This window comes from Mobula birostris, chromosome 3 (genome assembly GCF_030028105.1).
Source record: "Mobula birostris isolate sMobBir1 chromosome 3, sMobBir1.hap1, whole genome shotgun sequence".
In the NCBI taxonomy this organism is placed as follows: domain Eukaryota; kingdom Metazoa; phylum Chordata; class Chondrichthyes; order Myliobatiformes; family Myliobatidae; genus Mobula; species Mobula birostris.
The window spans coordinates 191,183,857-191,202,501 of record NC_092372.1 but is presented as its reverse complement, the minus strand read 5'-3'; the positions used below and the strand labels follow the sequence as shown (position 1 = coordinate 191,202,501).

General features: G+C 43.6%; 1 protein-coding gene across 9 annotated transcripts in view; it reads left to right on the top strand.

Moving 5' to 3' along the window:
* The first annotated feature begins 256 nt into the window (after nt 1–256).
* Nucleotides 257–18,645, top strand: part of odad2 (outer dynein arm docking complex subunit 2) — a 277,618-nt gene continuing 259,229 nt past the window's right edge. For 8 of the 9 annotated variants that reach the window (XR_011885489.1, XR_011885488.1, XM_072253885.1 and 5 more), the window contains exons 1-3: nt 257–335; nt 683–927; nt 5,731–5,891. Coding sequence is in view for 7 of the 9 variants with exons in the window: in XM_072253885.1 (XP_072109986.1) it covers nt 704–927; nt 5,731–5,891 (385 nt within the window). In the remaining 2 variants the exon portion in view is untranslated. Of the gene's footprint in view, nt 336–682; nt 928–5,730; nt 5,892–18,645 lie in introns of those variants that run through there. The other variant, XM_072253889.1, reaches the window with a different exon arrangement.

Genomic DNA, 18,645 nt, shown 5'->3' with positions numbered 1-18,645 from the left:
CCATGATCACACCCAACGACACTTCTCGTGGACCTTTACTGTCGAAGGCTAGGTCATTTTATTTTGTGAATTCAAGTTATTTTGCACGCCCACTTGTCTTCCATGGCATTCATCGCCTCTTGCAACCGGAGCGCGCAGTTCGGATGCTCCGGGACCCGCCTCTTCCCCATTTTGCACGAGCGCCCCGTCTGTGTTTGGAACCGTAGCCTAGCAACGGCGGCGCGAGCTTGTCTCCAAGGCAACTGTCCACAACGCAGACACCGGACACTCGGCACTTGGGTCTCTCCCCGAAGTCAAGTGGGGCTGCCGCTCGGTGCTGCGTCGCTTACCTTTGGGTGAGCTCTCGGCGATAACCCGGGGATGCAGGGAGGAATCCGGGGCGGGGGCGGGGGTTACACCGCAAGGCCATTCGGCCCGCACAGCTGCTGGCCTGGACTATTTTACAAAAGATCGACGCTCTGCTGGGGCCGCTGCGGGTGGGCGAATTCACCTCGACCGCGAGGCCTGTAGCTTTGCACCAGTCAACAAATGTCGTTGGTATTGTGTAAGTAAATGTGTAGCTTAGTGCGGGCGCCTTTGCGGTTGATAGAAAGGAACACGTCGTTCATTTTCCCATGGAACATCTGGCATCGCATCGAATAGGATTTTGTGTACTAACAATGCCCCATGTCTTTCCTTGTAGCAACAGAGTCACTGTATCGCCATGGGGGTTGCGTTGACTCGAGCTGCGCAGTGGACAGCGGCTGGCATCGGCGTCGGAAAATTGGAATTTACACCCTTGAACGTGTCCCTGCTGAATGACATAATTAAATTTGTTGAAAATGTGAGCTCCAAGTATCCCCAAGAAGCAGCCTTAATGTTTCGAGAACCACTGGAATGGTCGACAGGAGTGGAGATGATCGCATTTGGTTCAGATTATGAATTTAGGTGGGTTTCAGATATGCACGCGGTTAATATTACACGGTATGGTGATCATTTACGGTAGACTGTGAAGCTGAAACAGTGTTTAGAGTGGATATGCACACTGTGTATTCATTTAGATAACTCCAGTTTATGCTATGCTGGGATGGGGCAGCAGTCTGTATTAATCATGGAGAGGAGCAGAGTTAAGGGTCCTGTACAGTATGGTGTAAGGATTAAATATTCCTAACCCAGTTACAACTATATGCATTGCTGCATCTAAAGTCAGTGTCAACATTTAAGAATCAAAGTAATTCAGTTTCATGTTTTGTTAACTTTGTGCCGTTTTATGAAATTCTTCACATTCAGTAATAGAGAAAATTCTGGAATCTATAATGAAGGATGTAACAGGAACATCTTGAAACAAATATTAAGACTGAACAGTCAGCATGGATTTACAAAGGAAGATTGTTAGTCTATCTAATTGTGAAAATAACTAGTAGGATAGTTAAGGAGGATTAGTGGGTGTGGTGCATTGAATTTTCAGCAAGGTCCCATTCTGCCTTATGAGAATAGGTTGAGTGAACTTGGCCTTTTCTCCTTGGAACCACTGATGATGAGAGGTGACCTGATAGAAGTGTATAAGATGATGAGAGGCATTGATCGTGTGGATAGCCAGAAGCTTTATGCCAGGACTCAAATGGCTAACATGAGGGGGCATAGTTTTAAGGTGCTTGGAAGTAGGTACAGAGGGGATGTCAGGGGTAACTTTTTCACAGAGAGAGTGGTGAGTGCATGGAAAGCAACTGTTAGTGATGGTGGTGGAGGCGGATAAAATAGGGTCTTTTAAGAGACTCTTAAGTAGGTACCTGGAGTTTAGAAAAATCGAGGTCTTTGTGGTAGGGAAATTCTAGGCAGTTTCTAGAGTAGGTTACATGGTCAGCACAACATTGTGGGCTGAAGGGCCTGTAATGTGCTGTAGTTTTCTATGTTCTATATTACGTATAATGATACCTGATATTTCCTTTTGAAAACAACTCCAGGTTATCCAAATACTCTTCCTTGAACTTTCTATCTTATTTATTTCATACTCATAATTTTTCTTACAACACTGGAGGAGACATTTGGTTGGGAGAAGGGTAGCAGGTATTTATTCCAGTTTTATTAACACTGTAAACGAGTCCCTTGAGTCCTGGCAACATCCTTGTAAATCTTTTCTGCACTCAGTTCTGTTTAGTAACATCTTTACTAAAACAGTATGTCCACATCTAAGCATAATATTCAAAATGTGGCCTCACCAGCATCTTGTATAACTACAACATAAACTCCTAACTTCTATACTCGGTCTCCTGACTGATGAAAGCCAACATTCTAAAAGTGTTCTTCACCGCCCTATTTACCTGTGACCACTTTCAGAAGAGAATGTATTGGATGTAGTCAAGAATAAAAAGGAAAAGTATGTCAAGCTTAGGAAGGATCCTAAAGGATTATAAAGGAGTTAGTAAAGAGCTCAAGAAGGGAATTAAGAAGGCCAGGTGGGGCCATGAAAAGTCCTTGGAACTGGAATTAAAGAGAATGCCAAGGCATTCTATACATACATTAAGAGCAGCAGGATAACTAGGGTGAGGGTAGGACCACTCAAGAATAAATGGGGGAATATTTATTTGGATGTGGAGGATGACGGTGAAGCCCTTAATGAATATTTAAATTAGTATTTACCAAGGATAAGGATGTGGAGGATAGGGAGATCAGTGCTCAGTATATTGATATGCTTGGGCATTTCAAGGTAAAGGAGGAGGTAGTGTTGGGTCTCTTAAGGAGCATAAGGTAGATAGACCCCCAAGGCTTGATGGAATATACTCCAGCTTACTGAGAGATGCAAGGGAAGCCTCAACCAATCTCTTCATATCCTCTCTAGCCACAAGTGAGGACCCTGACTTGTCCCATTATTTAAGAAGGGAACCTAGGATAATCGGAAACAATAGATTAATGTATCTTACATCAGTGGTAGGGAGGTTATTGGAGAGAATTCTTAGGGTTAGGATTGATGAGCATTTAGAAAATTAAGGGGAGCCATCCTGGGTTTGCGCGGTGCAACTCACATCTTGCTAACTTGATGTTTTTTGGTGAGCTGACAAGGGTGATTGATGAAGGTAGAACTGTGAATGTTGTCTACCTGGATTTTAGTAAGGTTTTTGACAAGGTCCCTTATAGAAGGCTCCTCCAGAAGATTACGATGCATGGGATCATTTGGATTCAGAACTGGCTTGTCTATAGTAGTGGTTAAAGGGTCTTATTCCAGCTGGAGGTCTGTGATTAGTGGTGTTTTGCAGGGATCTGTACTGGGAATTCTGCTGCTTGTAATGTACATAAGTGACCTAGATGAAAATGTAGATGGGTGGGTTAGTAAGTTTACAGATGATACAAAGATTGGTGGTATTGTGGACAGTATAGAAGATTGGTAAATAAAACGATGGGATATAGATCAGTTACAGATATGGCAGATGGGATATAATGTAGTTAAATGTGAGGTGTTACACCCTGGTAGGTCAAATGCAAAGAGACAGTACACTGTTAAAGACAAGGTCCTTAACAGAGTTGGTGAGCAGAGGGAGCTTGGTGTCCAAGTTCATTGCTCCCTGAAAATGGCTACATGATTTGATAGGGTAGTTAAGGAGGCATATACCATGCTCCTCTTTATTAGCCGAGGCACTGATTTCCAAATTCAGGAAGTTATGCTTCAGCTTTATAAAACCCTAGTTAGGCCGCATCTGGAGTATTGCATACAGTTCTGGTCACCCCATTATAGGAAGAATATCGAGGCTTTGGAGATACTGCGTAAGAGGTTTACCAGGATTTTGCCTGGATTAGAAAGGTTATAATGAAATGGTGCTATAATGAAAGGTTGGGCCAACTTGTTTGTTTTCTCTGCAGTGGCGAAGGCTGAGGGGAGATCTAATAGAGGTTTATAAGATTATGAGATGCATAGATAGAATAGACAGACAATATATTTTTCCCAGGTTTGAAATATCTAATACCAGAGGGCACGCACTTAAGGTGAGAAGGGGGTAACTTTAAAGGAGATGGGAGGAACAAATTTTTTACCCAGATAGTGGTGAGTACCTGGAATGTGCTGCCTGGGGTGTTGGTAAAGGCAGAAACATTAAGGACTTTTAAGCGATGTTTGGGTGGGCATATGAACAAGATGAAAATGGAAAGATATGGACATTGTGTAGGTAGAAGAGATTTGTTGGCCATTTGATTTATAAGTTAAGTGGTTCAGCACAATGTTGTGGGCCGAAGGGCCTGTTTCTGTGCTGTACCATTATATTTTCTATATTCTATGTACCTGAACTCCAAGGCTCCCCCCAGGGTCCTTACATTCACAGTGTAAGCCCTATCTTGATATGACTCTTCAAAATGCAACACCTCACTTATCTGAATAAAAACTTTACTCATCGTTCGCTGGCTCACTTATCCAGCTGATTGGGATTCCACTGTAACTTCACTGTCTACAATACCACCTACCTTAGAGTCCCCTGTAAACGTACTAAAGCCTTACTGAATCTGTCTTACTGAAGTCTGTATCGACTCATTGATTTTCTTGTCACTTCAATCCTCTTACAGCAATACCTTTAATGTTTTGCAACCCCCCATTATTCCCCCCTCCCCCTCTCCCCCTCTCCCCATACTCTCCCTCACCTTCCCATGCACACGTACCAGGGACGATTTACAGCTATCATTAGGCTTTGAGGAATCAGAGCACCCATATACTCACAGGTAGAGCGTGAAAAAAGAAACTCCATGCGGGCAGCATCAGAGGTCAGGCTTGAACTTGGTTCCTGCAGTGGCAAGGTGGTACTCCTGCTGCACCATTGTGCCACTTTTAATCCATGTTCCCTTTATTAATAACTATCAAGTAAGATATGCAGGTTACTGGATATAGGAATTATCAGGTGTATACGTAGCGTATTTAAAAGTCAGTTGAAAATGTACGGAAAACAGTGCAGAAGATAAATTTTAAATGGTGAAGGCCTTGATACTTTTAACATGCTAAGGGACTTGAAACCAAGATGCAAAAGCAACAAGATAAAGTAGAAGGACAAATGGTATGGTGGCTTTTATTATAAAAGGATTTGAGTACAGGAGTAAAGGTGTCTTGTTATCTGGCTGCTACTCCTTCCACTTGTATGCTAATGTTGAAATGTCATTCTTGTCTGTGTCATTGCAGCTAGTATTGTTATTTGGAGATAACCCTTAATCCGCCCTGATGAAGGGTCTTGGCCTGAAACGTTAACTTTTTGTTCCTTTCCAAGATGCTGCCTGACCTCCAGCATCTTGTGTTTGTTGCTCTGGGTTCTGAGCATCTGCAGAATCTTTTGTGTTTTGTTGATTGGAAATTTCAAACAAACAATGAAGTTCACTCATTTAACTAGAATACTATTTTTTGAGTGCATGTGGACAAAATAGCTTTTCTATACCCATAGCATGTATTTGTGCTTATTTTATTCCGCCACTTGTATGTTTTTCCGGCAGGTGATCTGTTCTCACATCATTATCATTATGGAGCAGCTGCCAAAAGGCAAAGGAAACGCTTATCAAAAGCATGATGGGTTTTAATATAGGAAAACTAAGTCTTTATTATTTGTAACTCACAGCCCACCATTTTAACAATCTAATTATACCAGTTATCTGACAAGTATTTGATTTGTGCAAAATATTAATAACTGATTATGCACTTTCTATGATATCAACATAACTTTCTTATTATAGTTTTACCTGATGAACAAAGTTTCAGAATAGTCATAATATTTTTTTTTCTTTTTTCAGTAATGGGACTTTAGTATCAAAAGAAAAGATAGATGGCATCCCTTTGCTGAATTTTCAGTCTTCTACTGGCATCATTAAAGTATATGCCTTTAACCAGCTGGCTAAGTTTCTGGAAATAGCTCAGAAGGAGAAACTGAAAGAAACACAAGCTTGTTTGGAAGGTCAGTTTTAATGACTTCTTTCTCGTACAAGTGATTTTAATTGGTGTAGCTTATTTATTTATGTCTACACAAATATTTTGGAGTTTATTTTTAAAACTATAATCTCTCCTATCTTTATTTTAGAACCATTAATTAAAATCATACATTAGCACAGCACAGATAGAGACAACAGAATTCGTTCAAAAAACAATTAAATTTGTCCCACACCCCTATACTTTGCATTTGGAATGTCAGTATTAAACCAGTATCCAGCACCCAATTAGGTAATGAATTTTGAAATCCAGACCACTCATTGCACTGAAGTTTTTCCTCTTGTCATTTCTGTTCTTTATTCTGTTCTTTCATACTGATGACTGTCTTGTCAAACTTGTTTCTGCTCTTACACCACTTAAATTCTTGCATCTATAGTCTTCCCATCAGACTGTATTACATCTGACACATCTGCACTGAAATTTGTCATTTATGCTTCTACGTTTTCCTCTCTTTATCTAAAACCTCACTGTCTTTATTATTTACAACCAAGTTTCATGTCATCATCAAATTTGAAATTGTAGGTGCCTTCAGTTTGTTTCAAAAATAGCAGTAATTTTCCCTTCACTTTGAAAAACAGCCATTAATCACATCTGGTTTCTATCCTTAAATATTTTTTATCTTTCCTGTTGTGGCCCTTTTATCTGATTGCTTCAGTCTTGCTAACTACTCTGATAAGTGGCTCATTGTAAACAGAATGTTAATAATATTAAACACCAAATTTATATCCAGCAACAAATTAAGGTAAAAAAAACAATAGTTGTCATAATTTTGCAGGACTTCCTGTACAAAATAAGAATAAATAAATAAGAAGATACCACTTACAATGTCATAAGGACAGTCAAAGGCAGACAAGTAAGGTAATAATACAGAGTGCAGAGCAGAAACATTAAAATTTTAGGTTGGGATTTTATTGATTTGTAGCAGTTAATGTTAAGATTGTGGTTGCGCTGATACGTGACGAGTGAAAACAACACACTGTCTCGAGCAGAGTTGGATTGAACCGTTTACTGTTTGAATCGGCGCGCGCTTAAGTACCTGCTCCAGGCAACCCCTGCTCTTTGCGGGACAGAAGCGACGTCGGCTTCCGGGCCGAGGTCTGCCCTGCACTCAGAGTCCTCTCAGTTGCCGCTGGCTGTGGGCTCGCTGGCGACTGCTGGAGCCAGTTCGCTTGCTGCATGGGCGAGCCACCACATGACCCCCCCCCCCCCCCCACCGAGCCAGCGATAGGAGATGCAGAGTCTGCAGCCTGCACACTCTCAGTTCTTTTAGGTGGCTGGCCTCGATGTCGTGGGGGTGGTACCACAACCAGGCATTCAAGGTCTAGATGCGCCCGTTTGAGACGGTCAATGGTAAAAGTCTCGTCCCGACCACCGATATCGAGAATGCAGATTGCTCCATTATGGCGCACCACCTTGTAGGGTCCTTCGTATGGTCGCTGCAGGGGTGGTCTGTGCGCACCTCGGCGAAGGAAAACATACTTGCTCTGTTGTAGGTCCCTGGGCACAAAAGAGGGTGTTACTCCGTGGTGGGACGTCGGGACTGGAGCAAGTGTTCCAAGCAGCTCCCGGAGTTTAGTTAGGACCTCAGCAGGTGTGTCCTCCGGGCCGTGGGGTGCTGGCACAAACTCACTGGGAACTGCGAGCAGGGCACCGTACACCTGTTTGGCCGATGGTGCGGCCAGGTCCTCCTTGGGTGCCGTGTGGATACCAAGCAGCACCCAGGGGAGTTCATCCACCCAGTCTGGCCCTCATCAGGGCCAACTTCAAGTGCCTGTGGAAACATTCCACCAGGCCGTTAGACTGCGGGTGGTAAGCAGTCGTTTGGTGGAGCTGGGTTCTGAAGAGTTGTGCCAGTGCAGACCACAAAGCCGATGTGAACTTCACACCCCTGTCTGAAGTGACGTGGGCTGGGAGTCCGAACGGTGCCACCCAGGTGGTAATCAGGGCTCTGGCGCATGTCTCCGTGGCCGTGTCAGTGAGTGGGATAGCTTCCGGCCACCTCATGAACCTGTCCACCATGGTGAACAGGTATCTCACTCCTCTCAAACCGGCAGTGGGCCGACAATGTCCACGTGGACGTGTTCGAACCTCCTATGTGTCGGTTGGAAGGGTTGCAGTGGGGCCCTCACGTGTCTCTGGATTTGGAGGTTTGGAAGTGTGTGCATGTCCTGGCCCAGTGCCCAACCTCCTTGCATAGGCTGTGCCACACAAACCCGTCTGCGATCAGCCGGATGGATGGGTGGGCTAAACCGTGCAAGGTGTCAAAAACGCGGCGCCTCCAAGCGATCGGGACAATGGGCCGAGGTTGCCCGGTGGACACATCGCAGAGAAGCTTCTTACCTTCGGGGCCAGTGGGTATGTCTTCGAGGCGGAGCCCTGAGACTGCGGTTCGGTACACCGGCATCTCACCATCCAGCAGTTGCGCCTCAGCTAACGCCGCATAATCCACCCCCGGAGACAGAGAGTACACTGATTAGATGGAGGTTCGTGACAGCGCGTCTGCCACCACGTTGTTCTTTCCGGAGATGTGCTTGATCGTGGTGGTAAACTCCGAGATGTATGACAGATAGTGTTGTTGACGGCCTGATCACGGGTCCACCACTTTTGCAAAGGCGAAAGTGAGGGGCTTGAGGTCTGTGAAGACAGTGAACTCTCTCCTTTCTGGGAAATACCTGAAGTGCCGGATGGCAATGCACAGGGCCAGCAGCTCCCTGTCGAAAGTGCTGTACTTAAGTTCCGGGGGTTGTAGATGCCGGCTGAAGAAGGCGAGTGGCTTCCACTGACCTTCGATGAGCTGCTCGAGCATGCCGCCAACTGCCACGTCGGAGGCATCCACAGTGAAGGCAGCGGGGTCGTCGACCTGGGGGTGGACCAGGAGCGTGGCGTTTGCTAGCGCGTTCTTGACTTGTCGGAAAGCTGCCTTCACCTCCTCGGTCCAGGTGACCTCTTTGACCTTGCCGGACATCAAACAAAAAAGAGGCCGCGTGATCTGGGCTGCTGAGGGCAAGAAACGGTGGTAAAAGTTAACCATCCCAACAAATTCTTGCAGGTTTTTAACAGTGCTGGGCCTGGCGAATTGGCGGATGGCCTCAACTTTCGCCGGCAGAGGAACAGCTCCATAGCGGTCGATCTGGTGTCCCAAGAAGTCGATGGCGGATGGGCCGAACTGGCACTTGGCGGGGTTGATAGCCAGGCCATAGTCGCTTAGGTGGCGGCAGAGCAGGCGTAGATGTGCTAGATATTCCTGGCGGGAGTGGCTGGCGATAAATATGTCATCCAGGTAGATGAACAGAAAGTCCAGACCTCGTCCTACTGCGTCCATCAAGCACTGGGAAGTCTGTGCCACGTTTTTGAGCCTGAATGGCATCCTGAGGAACTCGAACAGATCAAAGGGGGTAATGAGGGCCATCTTGGGTACATCATCCGGGTGGACTGAGATCTGATGATACCCTCGGACCAGGTCAACCTTCGAAAAGATGTGCGCCCCGTGCAGGTTGGCCGTGAAGTCCTGGATGTGCGGTACTGGATAGTGATCGGACGTGGTGGCGTTGTTCAGCCTCCGATAGTCGCCGCATGGTCTCCACGCTCCCGTGGACTTGGGCACCATATGGAGTGGGGAGGCCCACGGGCTGTCAGAATGCCGCACAATCCCCATCTCCTCCATCTTCTTGAATTCCTCCTTCGCAAAGTGGAGCTTGTCGGGTGGTAGCCTGCATGAAGGGGAGGTCCCTGTGTGGGGATGTGGTGGATCACACCGTGCTTGGGGTTTGTTCAGGAAAACCGCGGTGTGATGATAGATGGGAACTCCGATGGTGTGGGTGTTCGGTGCTCCGCTGCTGGGGTGTGGGAGGGCTGGGCTTTCGGCCATGCCGCAGCACTAATTTCGATGGTGGTTCCGCCAATTTGTTTGGCGTGCCAAAGCACGTCTGTGCGGGCAGCCACCCCATGCGGGTCTCTGAAGTCTTCATCTGCTAGCAGGAGGCGGATGTCTTCTGGCATTTGCTCCAAGAAGATCTGTTCAAAAAGCAGGCAAGGCTTATGGCCATCTGCCAGTGCTGGCATGTCGCTCATCAGGGCTGATGGCACGTGGTCACCCAGTCCGCCCATATGTAGTAACCACTCGTGGCGGGAGAGGCCAGACGTGCGGATTAACAGGGCCTTGAGTGCCTTGTACCTGTCCGTTGCCGGGGGCTGACGCAGAAAGTCGATAATGCAGCCCGCTGTCTCCTGGTCGACGGCGCCCACCACGTAGTAATAGCTGGTGGTGTCTGAGACAATTTGCCTGACCTGGAACCGGGCCTCTGCTTGCTCAAACCAGACCAGGGGTTGGGTGGCCCAGAAGGTTGACAGTTTAAGGGCAGCTGCATTCTTTACAGCTGAGTCATTCATGTTGGGTCCAAATGCCATTGGACCGTCGGGGTCACCAACTTAGCTGCGCTGATACGCGACAAGTGAAGGCAACACACTGTCTCGAGCAGGGTCGGGTTGAACTGTTTACTGTTTGAATCGGTGCGTGCTTAAGTAATCTGCTCCCAGCAACCCCTGTTCTTTGTGGGGCGGAAATGACGTCGGCTTCCGGGCCGAGGTCTGCCCCGCACTCAGAGTCCTCTCGGTTGCCACTGGCTGCGGGCTTGCCGGCGACTACTGGAGCCGGTTCACTTGCTGCGTGGGTGAGCCGCCACAAGATAATATTTTTCTCTTTACTAACATTTCTTTACCCTTTAGTGTAAGGCAAAACAATCAAAGTGGAATTGATTTGACCAATACAAGAGAATAAGATGCAGGGTTACAGGGTGATAAGGAGAGAGAATGGGGTGATTGGAATTACTGCTGGTGTAAGGTGAATATGTTCAACATTTACTAGGATCAGTTTTGTTCTGTAGCATAACTTCATAGGTCTGTCTTGAAACATTTCCTTTCAGAAATTTTGCTAGAAAACTTTTTACTCATTCTGTGGGATGTGGGTATCACCGGTCAGAAATTATTTCACATCCCTAATTCCCTTAAGAACTTGGTATTGAGCCACTTCCTTGAACCTTTTCAAACCTTGTAGTAAAGGTACTTGCACAGTGCTATAAAGACAGAGCATGCTGAAAGATATCAGCAGATCGGTCTGCATCCATGGAAGCAGAAACAAGAACGTGGGTATTTCTCTGGTTGGCAATCAGTGGTGAGAGGTATGCCACAGGAGTCGGTGCTGGGCCTGCAACTGTTCACGATAAACGTTAATGATGTGGAAGAGGGGACCGAGTGTAGTGTATCTTAAGTTTGCTGATGACACTAAATTGAGTGGAAAAGCAAATTGTGTAAAGGATACGGAGAGTCTGCAGAGAGATATAGATAGGTTAAGTGAGTGGGCAAGGGTCTGGCAGATGGAGTACAACATTGGTAAATACGAGGTCATCCACTTTGGAAGGAAAAATGGAAGATCAGATTATTATTTAAATGGTAAAAGATTGCAGCATGTTGCTGTGCAGAAGGACTTGGGAATATTTGTGCATGAATCACAAAAGGTTAGTTTGCAGGTGCAGCAGGTGATCAAGAAGGCAAATGGAACGTTGGCCTTCATTGCTAGAGGGATTGAACTTGAGAGCAGGGAGGTTGTGCTGCAACTTTATAGGGCACTGGTGAGGCCACATCTGGAGTACTGCGTGCAGTTCTGGCCTCCTTACTGAAGGAAGGATATACTGGCTTTGGAGGTGGTGCAGAGAAGGTTGCAGAGGAGACAGAGTTGTAAAGAAGGCTTTTGGCATCCTGGCATTCATAAATCAAAGTATTGAGTATAGGAGTTGGGATGTTATGGGGAGGTTGTATAAGACATTGGTGAGGTCAAATTGTTTCCACTGGTAGGTGAGACTCGAACTAGGGGACATCACCTCAAGATTCGGGGGAGTAAATTTAGGATGGAGATGAGGAGGAACTGTTTTTCCCAAAGAATAGTGAATTTGTGGAACTCTCTGCCCGATGAAGCAGTGGAAGCTACCTCAGTAAATATACTTAAGACAAGGTTGGATAGATTTTTACATAGTAGGGAAATTAAGAGTTATGGGGAAAAGGCAGGTAGGTGGAGATAAGTCCATGTCAGATCAGCCATGACCTTATTGAATGGTGGAGCAGAATTGATGGGCTGAATGGCCTACTCCCGGTCCTATTTCTTATGTTCTTAATGTTTCAAAGACCGTACCTCTGAACTGAGAAAGAGAGAAAACAAATTTAAGGTCAAGGCAGTAAAGAAGAACAATGGGTGAAATAAAAGAAGCGTCTGTTACAGGGTGAAATAATGTAGCCTTTAAGGGACAAATAAGCTTCTTTGACTTTATAATGTATTGCTAATATAGTAAAGTCTCAGTAACATTGTATAGTCTAGCAAGAAAATCCCTTCCCATTTATAAATCTACTATTCTCTCTCATCCAATGAACCAATGTGAGTAGTCTTTAAGTGGGTGAATTTGATACTGAGTTTGTACATGTTCAAATCAAAAATGAGTATTCCTTGAGGTTGCATTGGGCCTCAATGTAAGTGTTGGATTCCATAGACAGTGAGGTCAGAGTGGGAAGATAGGGTATAACACGTGGAGACAAGAGCAGATCAGAAAGATATGAAGGGAGTGATCCCTTCAAAGTACTGAAAATGGAGGGACGAGAAGAGTATGTTGGAGCAGGTAAAAATTGAGAAAATATTTTTAAAAAATGTACTCCCACCATGCTATTGGGGATGGAATTCCATATGGGAATAGTGATATATTTTTAAATCTGGATGATGTGTGCCTTGGAGGAGAACTGACTGGTTGTGGAATTCTCATGGTATTCCTTTCTTGTTCTTGGTGGTAGATATAACTTTGGGAGGTGCAATTAGAGTAGCCTAGGTGAGGAACTGTAGTGGATTCTGTAGATGGTGCATTCCTTAGTCATGATGGTGGAGAGAGTAGACGTTTGGGGCTATAGCACAGTAGTGAACTAAGCAAAGAAACAAAAATCTAGTGGAAAATTAAAAACTATAGATGCTGAAAATAAATAGAAATAAGTAGAAAATCTGGAAACCTAACAACTGGTTCACTATAGAAGGATGTGGAAGCATTGGAAAGGGTACAGAGGAGATTTACCAGGATGCTGCCTGGTTTAGAAAGTATGCATTATGATCAGAGATTAAGGGAGCTAGGGCTTTACTCTTTGGAGAGAAGGAGGATGAGAGGAGACATGATAGAGGTGTACAAGATAATAAGAGAGAATAGATAGAGTGGATAGCCAGCACCTCTTCCCCAGCGCACCACTGCTCAGTACAAGAGGACATGGCTTTAAGGTAAGGGATGGGAAATTCAAGGGGGATATTAGAGGAAGGTTTTTTACTCAGAGAGTGGTTGGTGTGTGGAATGCACTGCCTGAGTCAGTGGTGGAGGCAGATACACTAGTGAAGTTTAAGAGACTACTAGACAGGTATATGGAGGAACTTAAGGTGGGGGCTTATATGGGAGGCAGGGTTTGAGGGTCGGCACAACATTGTGGGCTGAAGGGCCTGTACTATTCTATGTTCTATGTTCTATTGATAGGGTGTGAATCAAATGAGCTACTTTGATTTATATGATGTTGAGCTTTTTGAGAGTTGTTGGAACTCAACTCATCCAGACATGCAGAGAATATTTTGTTATGTTCCAAAATTGTATTGTGTAGGACTTAGAATGCCTTTTGGGGGTTTTGGGAACTGAGTCATTGATAACATTCCCCTTCTTCTCTCAAGCCTGAAGATACTGATGGTTTTTGGTTTGGTGATAGAAATATGCCATTCACTATAAAGATGGTTGAAGGACAGCAGATTATACAGTGTTAGGAGAGAGTGAAAAGTTAAGTTAATATAACAAATAGATAACCTAATCTGTGAGCACTTACCACAGTTTTGATATGTATTTCACAGCTCTAATGTTTTCAAAAAGAAAAAAATCCAAAAAATCGTAACAACTAATCATTGGTCCTTTAGAAAAGCTGGGAGGTAATAATGCAAGCAAGGTAAAAGCAGGTGAATTAAACAGGTCACAGAGCTACAGAGTCATACAACACAGATGTATGCTCTCCAACCTGTCTTCTCTAATGAAAAACAGAAAATGCTCAAACACTCTTTAAGTCAAGCAATATCTTATGGAAACAAAAACAAAGGCAATGTTTCAATTTGAAAATCTTTCATGACCAGTTGTTAGGTTTCCAGATTTTCTATTTATTTCTATTTATTTTCAGCATCTATAGTTTTTAATTTTCCACTAGATTTTTGTTTCTTTGCTTAGTTCACTACTGTGCTATTAACCTTTGTTCTTGAAATTGCTCCTGCCTCCCTCTCTTTAAGTTCAGGAAGTGGTACAGATCTGGTTATTGGTCAAGAACCTTTGACCTTAAACTGTTACTACACTTTTACCTTGTGTAAAGGTAAGAGGGGAAAGTCTGCTGGATGGCTGAACACATTGATTACGACAGTGTGGTAGCGAGGATGTCATTCACATGGGTAGGGGTTAAAAGAAAAATTGCATAGTTCGTAGTTAATTTTCTGAATGTGTAAATTGGAGTTCTAAAAGTTGTATTTCTGACATATTCTGAAGATAAGTAACTCCTCATATCTGGAATAGATTTCTGGGGAGGTGGAGGTGGATTTATTTATATTGCTCTGTGGAGGAGTCTATACTAACCTTATGCTGAGAAGTTTGTAGAGCTAGGGTCAAAATTAAAATACAGAACTACAAATTTGCTCTATGCCTCACTTACAAATTGGCATGGCAAACAAACCAGAAGATTAAATACGTATCTGTGGAAGTGGTCTGGGCTTGGAGGTTACATTATGAGACACTGTCATCAATACCAAGGAAAAAGGAAAGTATTCCTTATGAGTGGGTTCCACTTTATCTGGGTAGAGACTAGTATCCCAATGTATTGAAAAAATGATACTAGATAACTCTTTTTAATTACAGTGGGAGGCTGAGGAAATTAATGAAAAGGTAACTAAAATACCAGTAAGAGGAATTCAAAGCCTATATAGAAGAGTAAAGAACTTGGTAATATTCAAGCAACACACATCAAAGTTGCTGGTGAACGCAGCAGGCCAGGCAGCATCTCTAGGAAGAGGTACAGTCGAGGTTTCGGTCCGAGACCCTTCGTCAGGACTAACTGAAGGAAGAGTTAGTAAGAGATTTGAAAGGGGGAGGGGGAGGGGGAGATACAAAATGATAGGAGAAGACAGGAGGGGGAGGGATGGAGCCAAGAGCTGGACAGGTGATTGGCAAAGGGGATATGAGAGGATCATGGGACAGGAGGTCCGGGGGAACCCAGAGGATGGGCAAGGGGTATAGTCAGAGGGACAGAGGGAGAAAAAGGAGAGTGAGAGAAAGAATGTGTGTATAAAAATAAATAACAGATAGGGTACAAGGGGGAGGTGGGGCATTAGCGGAGGTTAGAGAAGTCGATGTTCATGCCATCAGGTTGGAGGCTACCGAGACGGAATATAAGGTGTTGTTCCTCCAACCTGAGTGTGGCTTCATCTTTACAGTAGAGGAGGCTGTGGATAGACATGTCAGAATGGGAATGGGATGTGGAATTAAAATGTGTGGACACTGGGAGATCCTGCTTTCTCTGGCGGACAGAGCGTAGATGTTCAGTAAAGCGGTCTCCCAGTCTGCATCGGGTCTCGCCAATATATAGAAGGCCACATCGGGAGCACCGGACGCAGTATATCACCCCAGCCGACTCACAGGTGAAGTGTCGCCTCACCTGGAAGGACTGTTTGGGGCCCTGAATGGTGGTAAGGGAGGAAGTGTAAGGGCATGTGTAGCACTTGTTCCGCTTGGTAATATTGTTGTCCGGTTGGGAGCATTTTGAAGGTAATAGTGTTAGTTTGGGAGGAAGTGTAAAGCTGAAGGAACTGGATCTTTAGGACTAACCTTCATAGCAAAATTAATGAATTAGTAACAGAGATCAAAGTAAATGAATCTGATTTTTTCATTGAGGTAGTTGCAAAGTGACCAAGGTTGATAACTAATTATAACAAGAAATTTCACTTTTAAGTAAAATGGAAGAAGGAAAGGGGAAATTAACCTTGATAATAGTTTATGGAATAAGCCAGCAGAGAAAAAGGAAGCTTTGAAAATCAAGGGGTAAGATCAGGTTAGTGGAGCTAAGAAACAACACTGAATATTGAATAGTGGGAGCAGTTTATGGGTTCCTAATGTATTTGTATCATCAACCAGATTGTAAGTCAGAAAATTAAAGGTACGTGCAATAAGATGAATCAAAATCAAGCAAAAATTGCACCAGAAGTGGTGGAGGACAGTTTCATGAACTAAATGTCAACTAATCAATTAGTATTTTTGCAGCATCAAGATTAGTTAATATTCCAGTAAAGTAATATATGAAAGTGTTTATATCATATAATCGAATTTTATATTGTGGTTGATTTATTTAAGTCTGAAACTAATGTCTTAAATGTGAAGAAAACAGGCTGCATGGGTAGGTGAAGTGAATTGGCTGAAGTATTTGAATATTAAATATGAATGTAGATAATGAATGGCAAACATTTCAAAATTGATTCATAATTGCAACAAATATTTTTTCTCTCTGTAAGGCAAATAGGTTCATCTGTAATTTACGTTAATATTGGATTAAAAGAAGAGGGTATTACCTTAAATTTGAAGACTGAGAATTCAGTGAAGGGTCAACATGTAACGTGAGGAAAAACTAACAATTGACCTGAAATGAATTGTAAAATATTCCATAGATTAAAAAGGCATAGTTACGGAAGTAAATTTGGGTCCTTAAGAGACAGAGCAGGAGAAATTACAATGTGAAACATAGAAATACAGGTGCACTCTAGATTACAGAAAATATAATTTACAGAAATCCATCCTTACACAAATTCTCCCATAGACCCTTAAATAGATACAACTTCAAACTTCAAAGTAAGTTTATTATCAAAGTACAAATATGTCACCATATACAACCCCGAGATTCATTTTCTTTTAGACATATTCAATAAATCCATAATCGAATAATAACCATAATAGAATCAATGGAAGACTGCACCAACTTGGGCTTTCAACCAGTGTGCAAAAGACAACAAATGGCAAATACAAAAAGGAAGAAAGAATAATAATAAATAAATAAACAGTAAGTATTGAGAACATGAGATGAAGAGTCCTTGAGCGAATCCATAGGTTGTGGGAACATTTCGGTGATGGGGCATGTGAAGTTATCCCCTTTGGTTCAAGAGCCTGATTATTGGGGTAATAACTGTCCCTGAACCTGCTGGTGTGAGTACTGAGGCTCCTGTACCTTCTTCCTCATGGCAGCTGTGAGAAGAGAGCATAACCTGGATACTGGGCAGTCCCTGATGACGGATGCTGGTATCCTACAACAACGATCCATGGTCAGGAGGACCTTACCCATGATGGACTGGGCCATACCCACTACTGTTTGTAGGATTTTTCATTCAAGGGCATTGATGTTTCCATACCAGGCTGTGATGAACAATGTCTCTGTGAAACTATCAATTGTATTTGATCATGTTTTTTGTCATAGAGTCTTCAAAGTTCCACAAGTGTAATCTTGGGCTCTCCTGACTCTTAGCAATTCAATCATTACTCCTGTGATTACTGACTATTATGTCACATTCTTGTTTTCAAATCACAGTTGCTAGAAACGTATAGGTCATAACATAGATAGAAACATAGAAGCTGTGCTGAACATGTCCCTACCTTAAAACTTCCTAGGCTTTACCCATAGCCCTCTATTTTTCTAAGCTCCATGTACCTATTCAGGAGTCTCTTAAAAGACCCTATCGTTTCTGCCTCCACCGCCACCGGCAGCCCATTCCACGCACTCACCACTCTCTGCGTTAAAAAAACTTACCCCTGACATCTCCTCTGTACCTAAATCCAAGAACCTTAAAACTATGCCCTCTCATGCTAGCCATTTCAGCCCTGGGAAAAGCCTCCAACTATCCACACGATCAATGCCTCTCATCATCTTAGACACCTCTATCAGGTCACCTGTCATCCTCTGTCGCTCCAAGGAGAAAAGACCGAGTTCACTCAACCTATTCTCATAAGGCATGCTCCCCAATCCAGGCAACATCCTTGTAAATCTCCTCTGCATCCTTTCTATGGTTTCCACGTCCTTCCTGTAATGAGGCGACCAGAATTGAGCACAGTACTCCAAGTGGGGTCTGACCAGGGTCCTATATAGCTGCAACATTACCTCTCTGTAATGGCCTCCAAAAACACTTTTTATTTTTCTTCTTCCTCAAGGGAGTCTTTAAAACCTACTGGTTTGAATAAACTATTGATTATACGCCATATCTTTATTTAACATATTTTCTTTGATAATGGTCCCATGAAGAATAATAAAGTTAGGAATAAGAGGAGCCATTCAGGCCCTCAAGCTTGCCTGCCATTCAAAATGACTTTTGCCGATCTACCACAGATCTTACCTCTTATTCTTTGCCTATAACCTTCAATTTCCTGACCTTTCAAAAATAATCTATAGTATTTCCTGTTTAAATACTTCTAATGCCTCCATAACCACCTGGAGTCGAGAATTTCAGAAATTCACCACTCTCTCAGTTCCAGTTCACCTCAGTTTTAAATGACCTATATGACCTATCTCCTAATTTTTTAACTACACCACCTTGTTCAAGATTCTCCCACTAGTGAAAACACCTAGATAGTTACTCTATCATGCCCACACCCCACGGA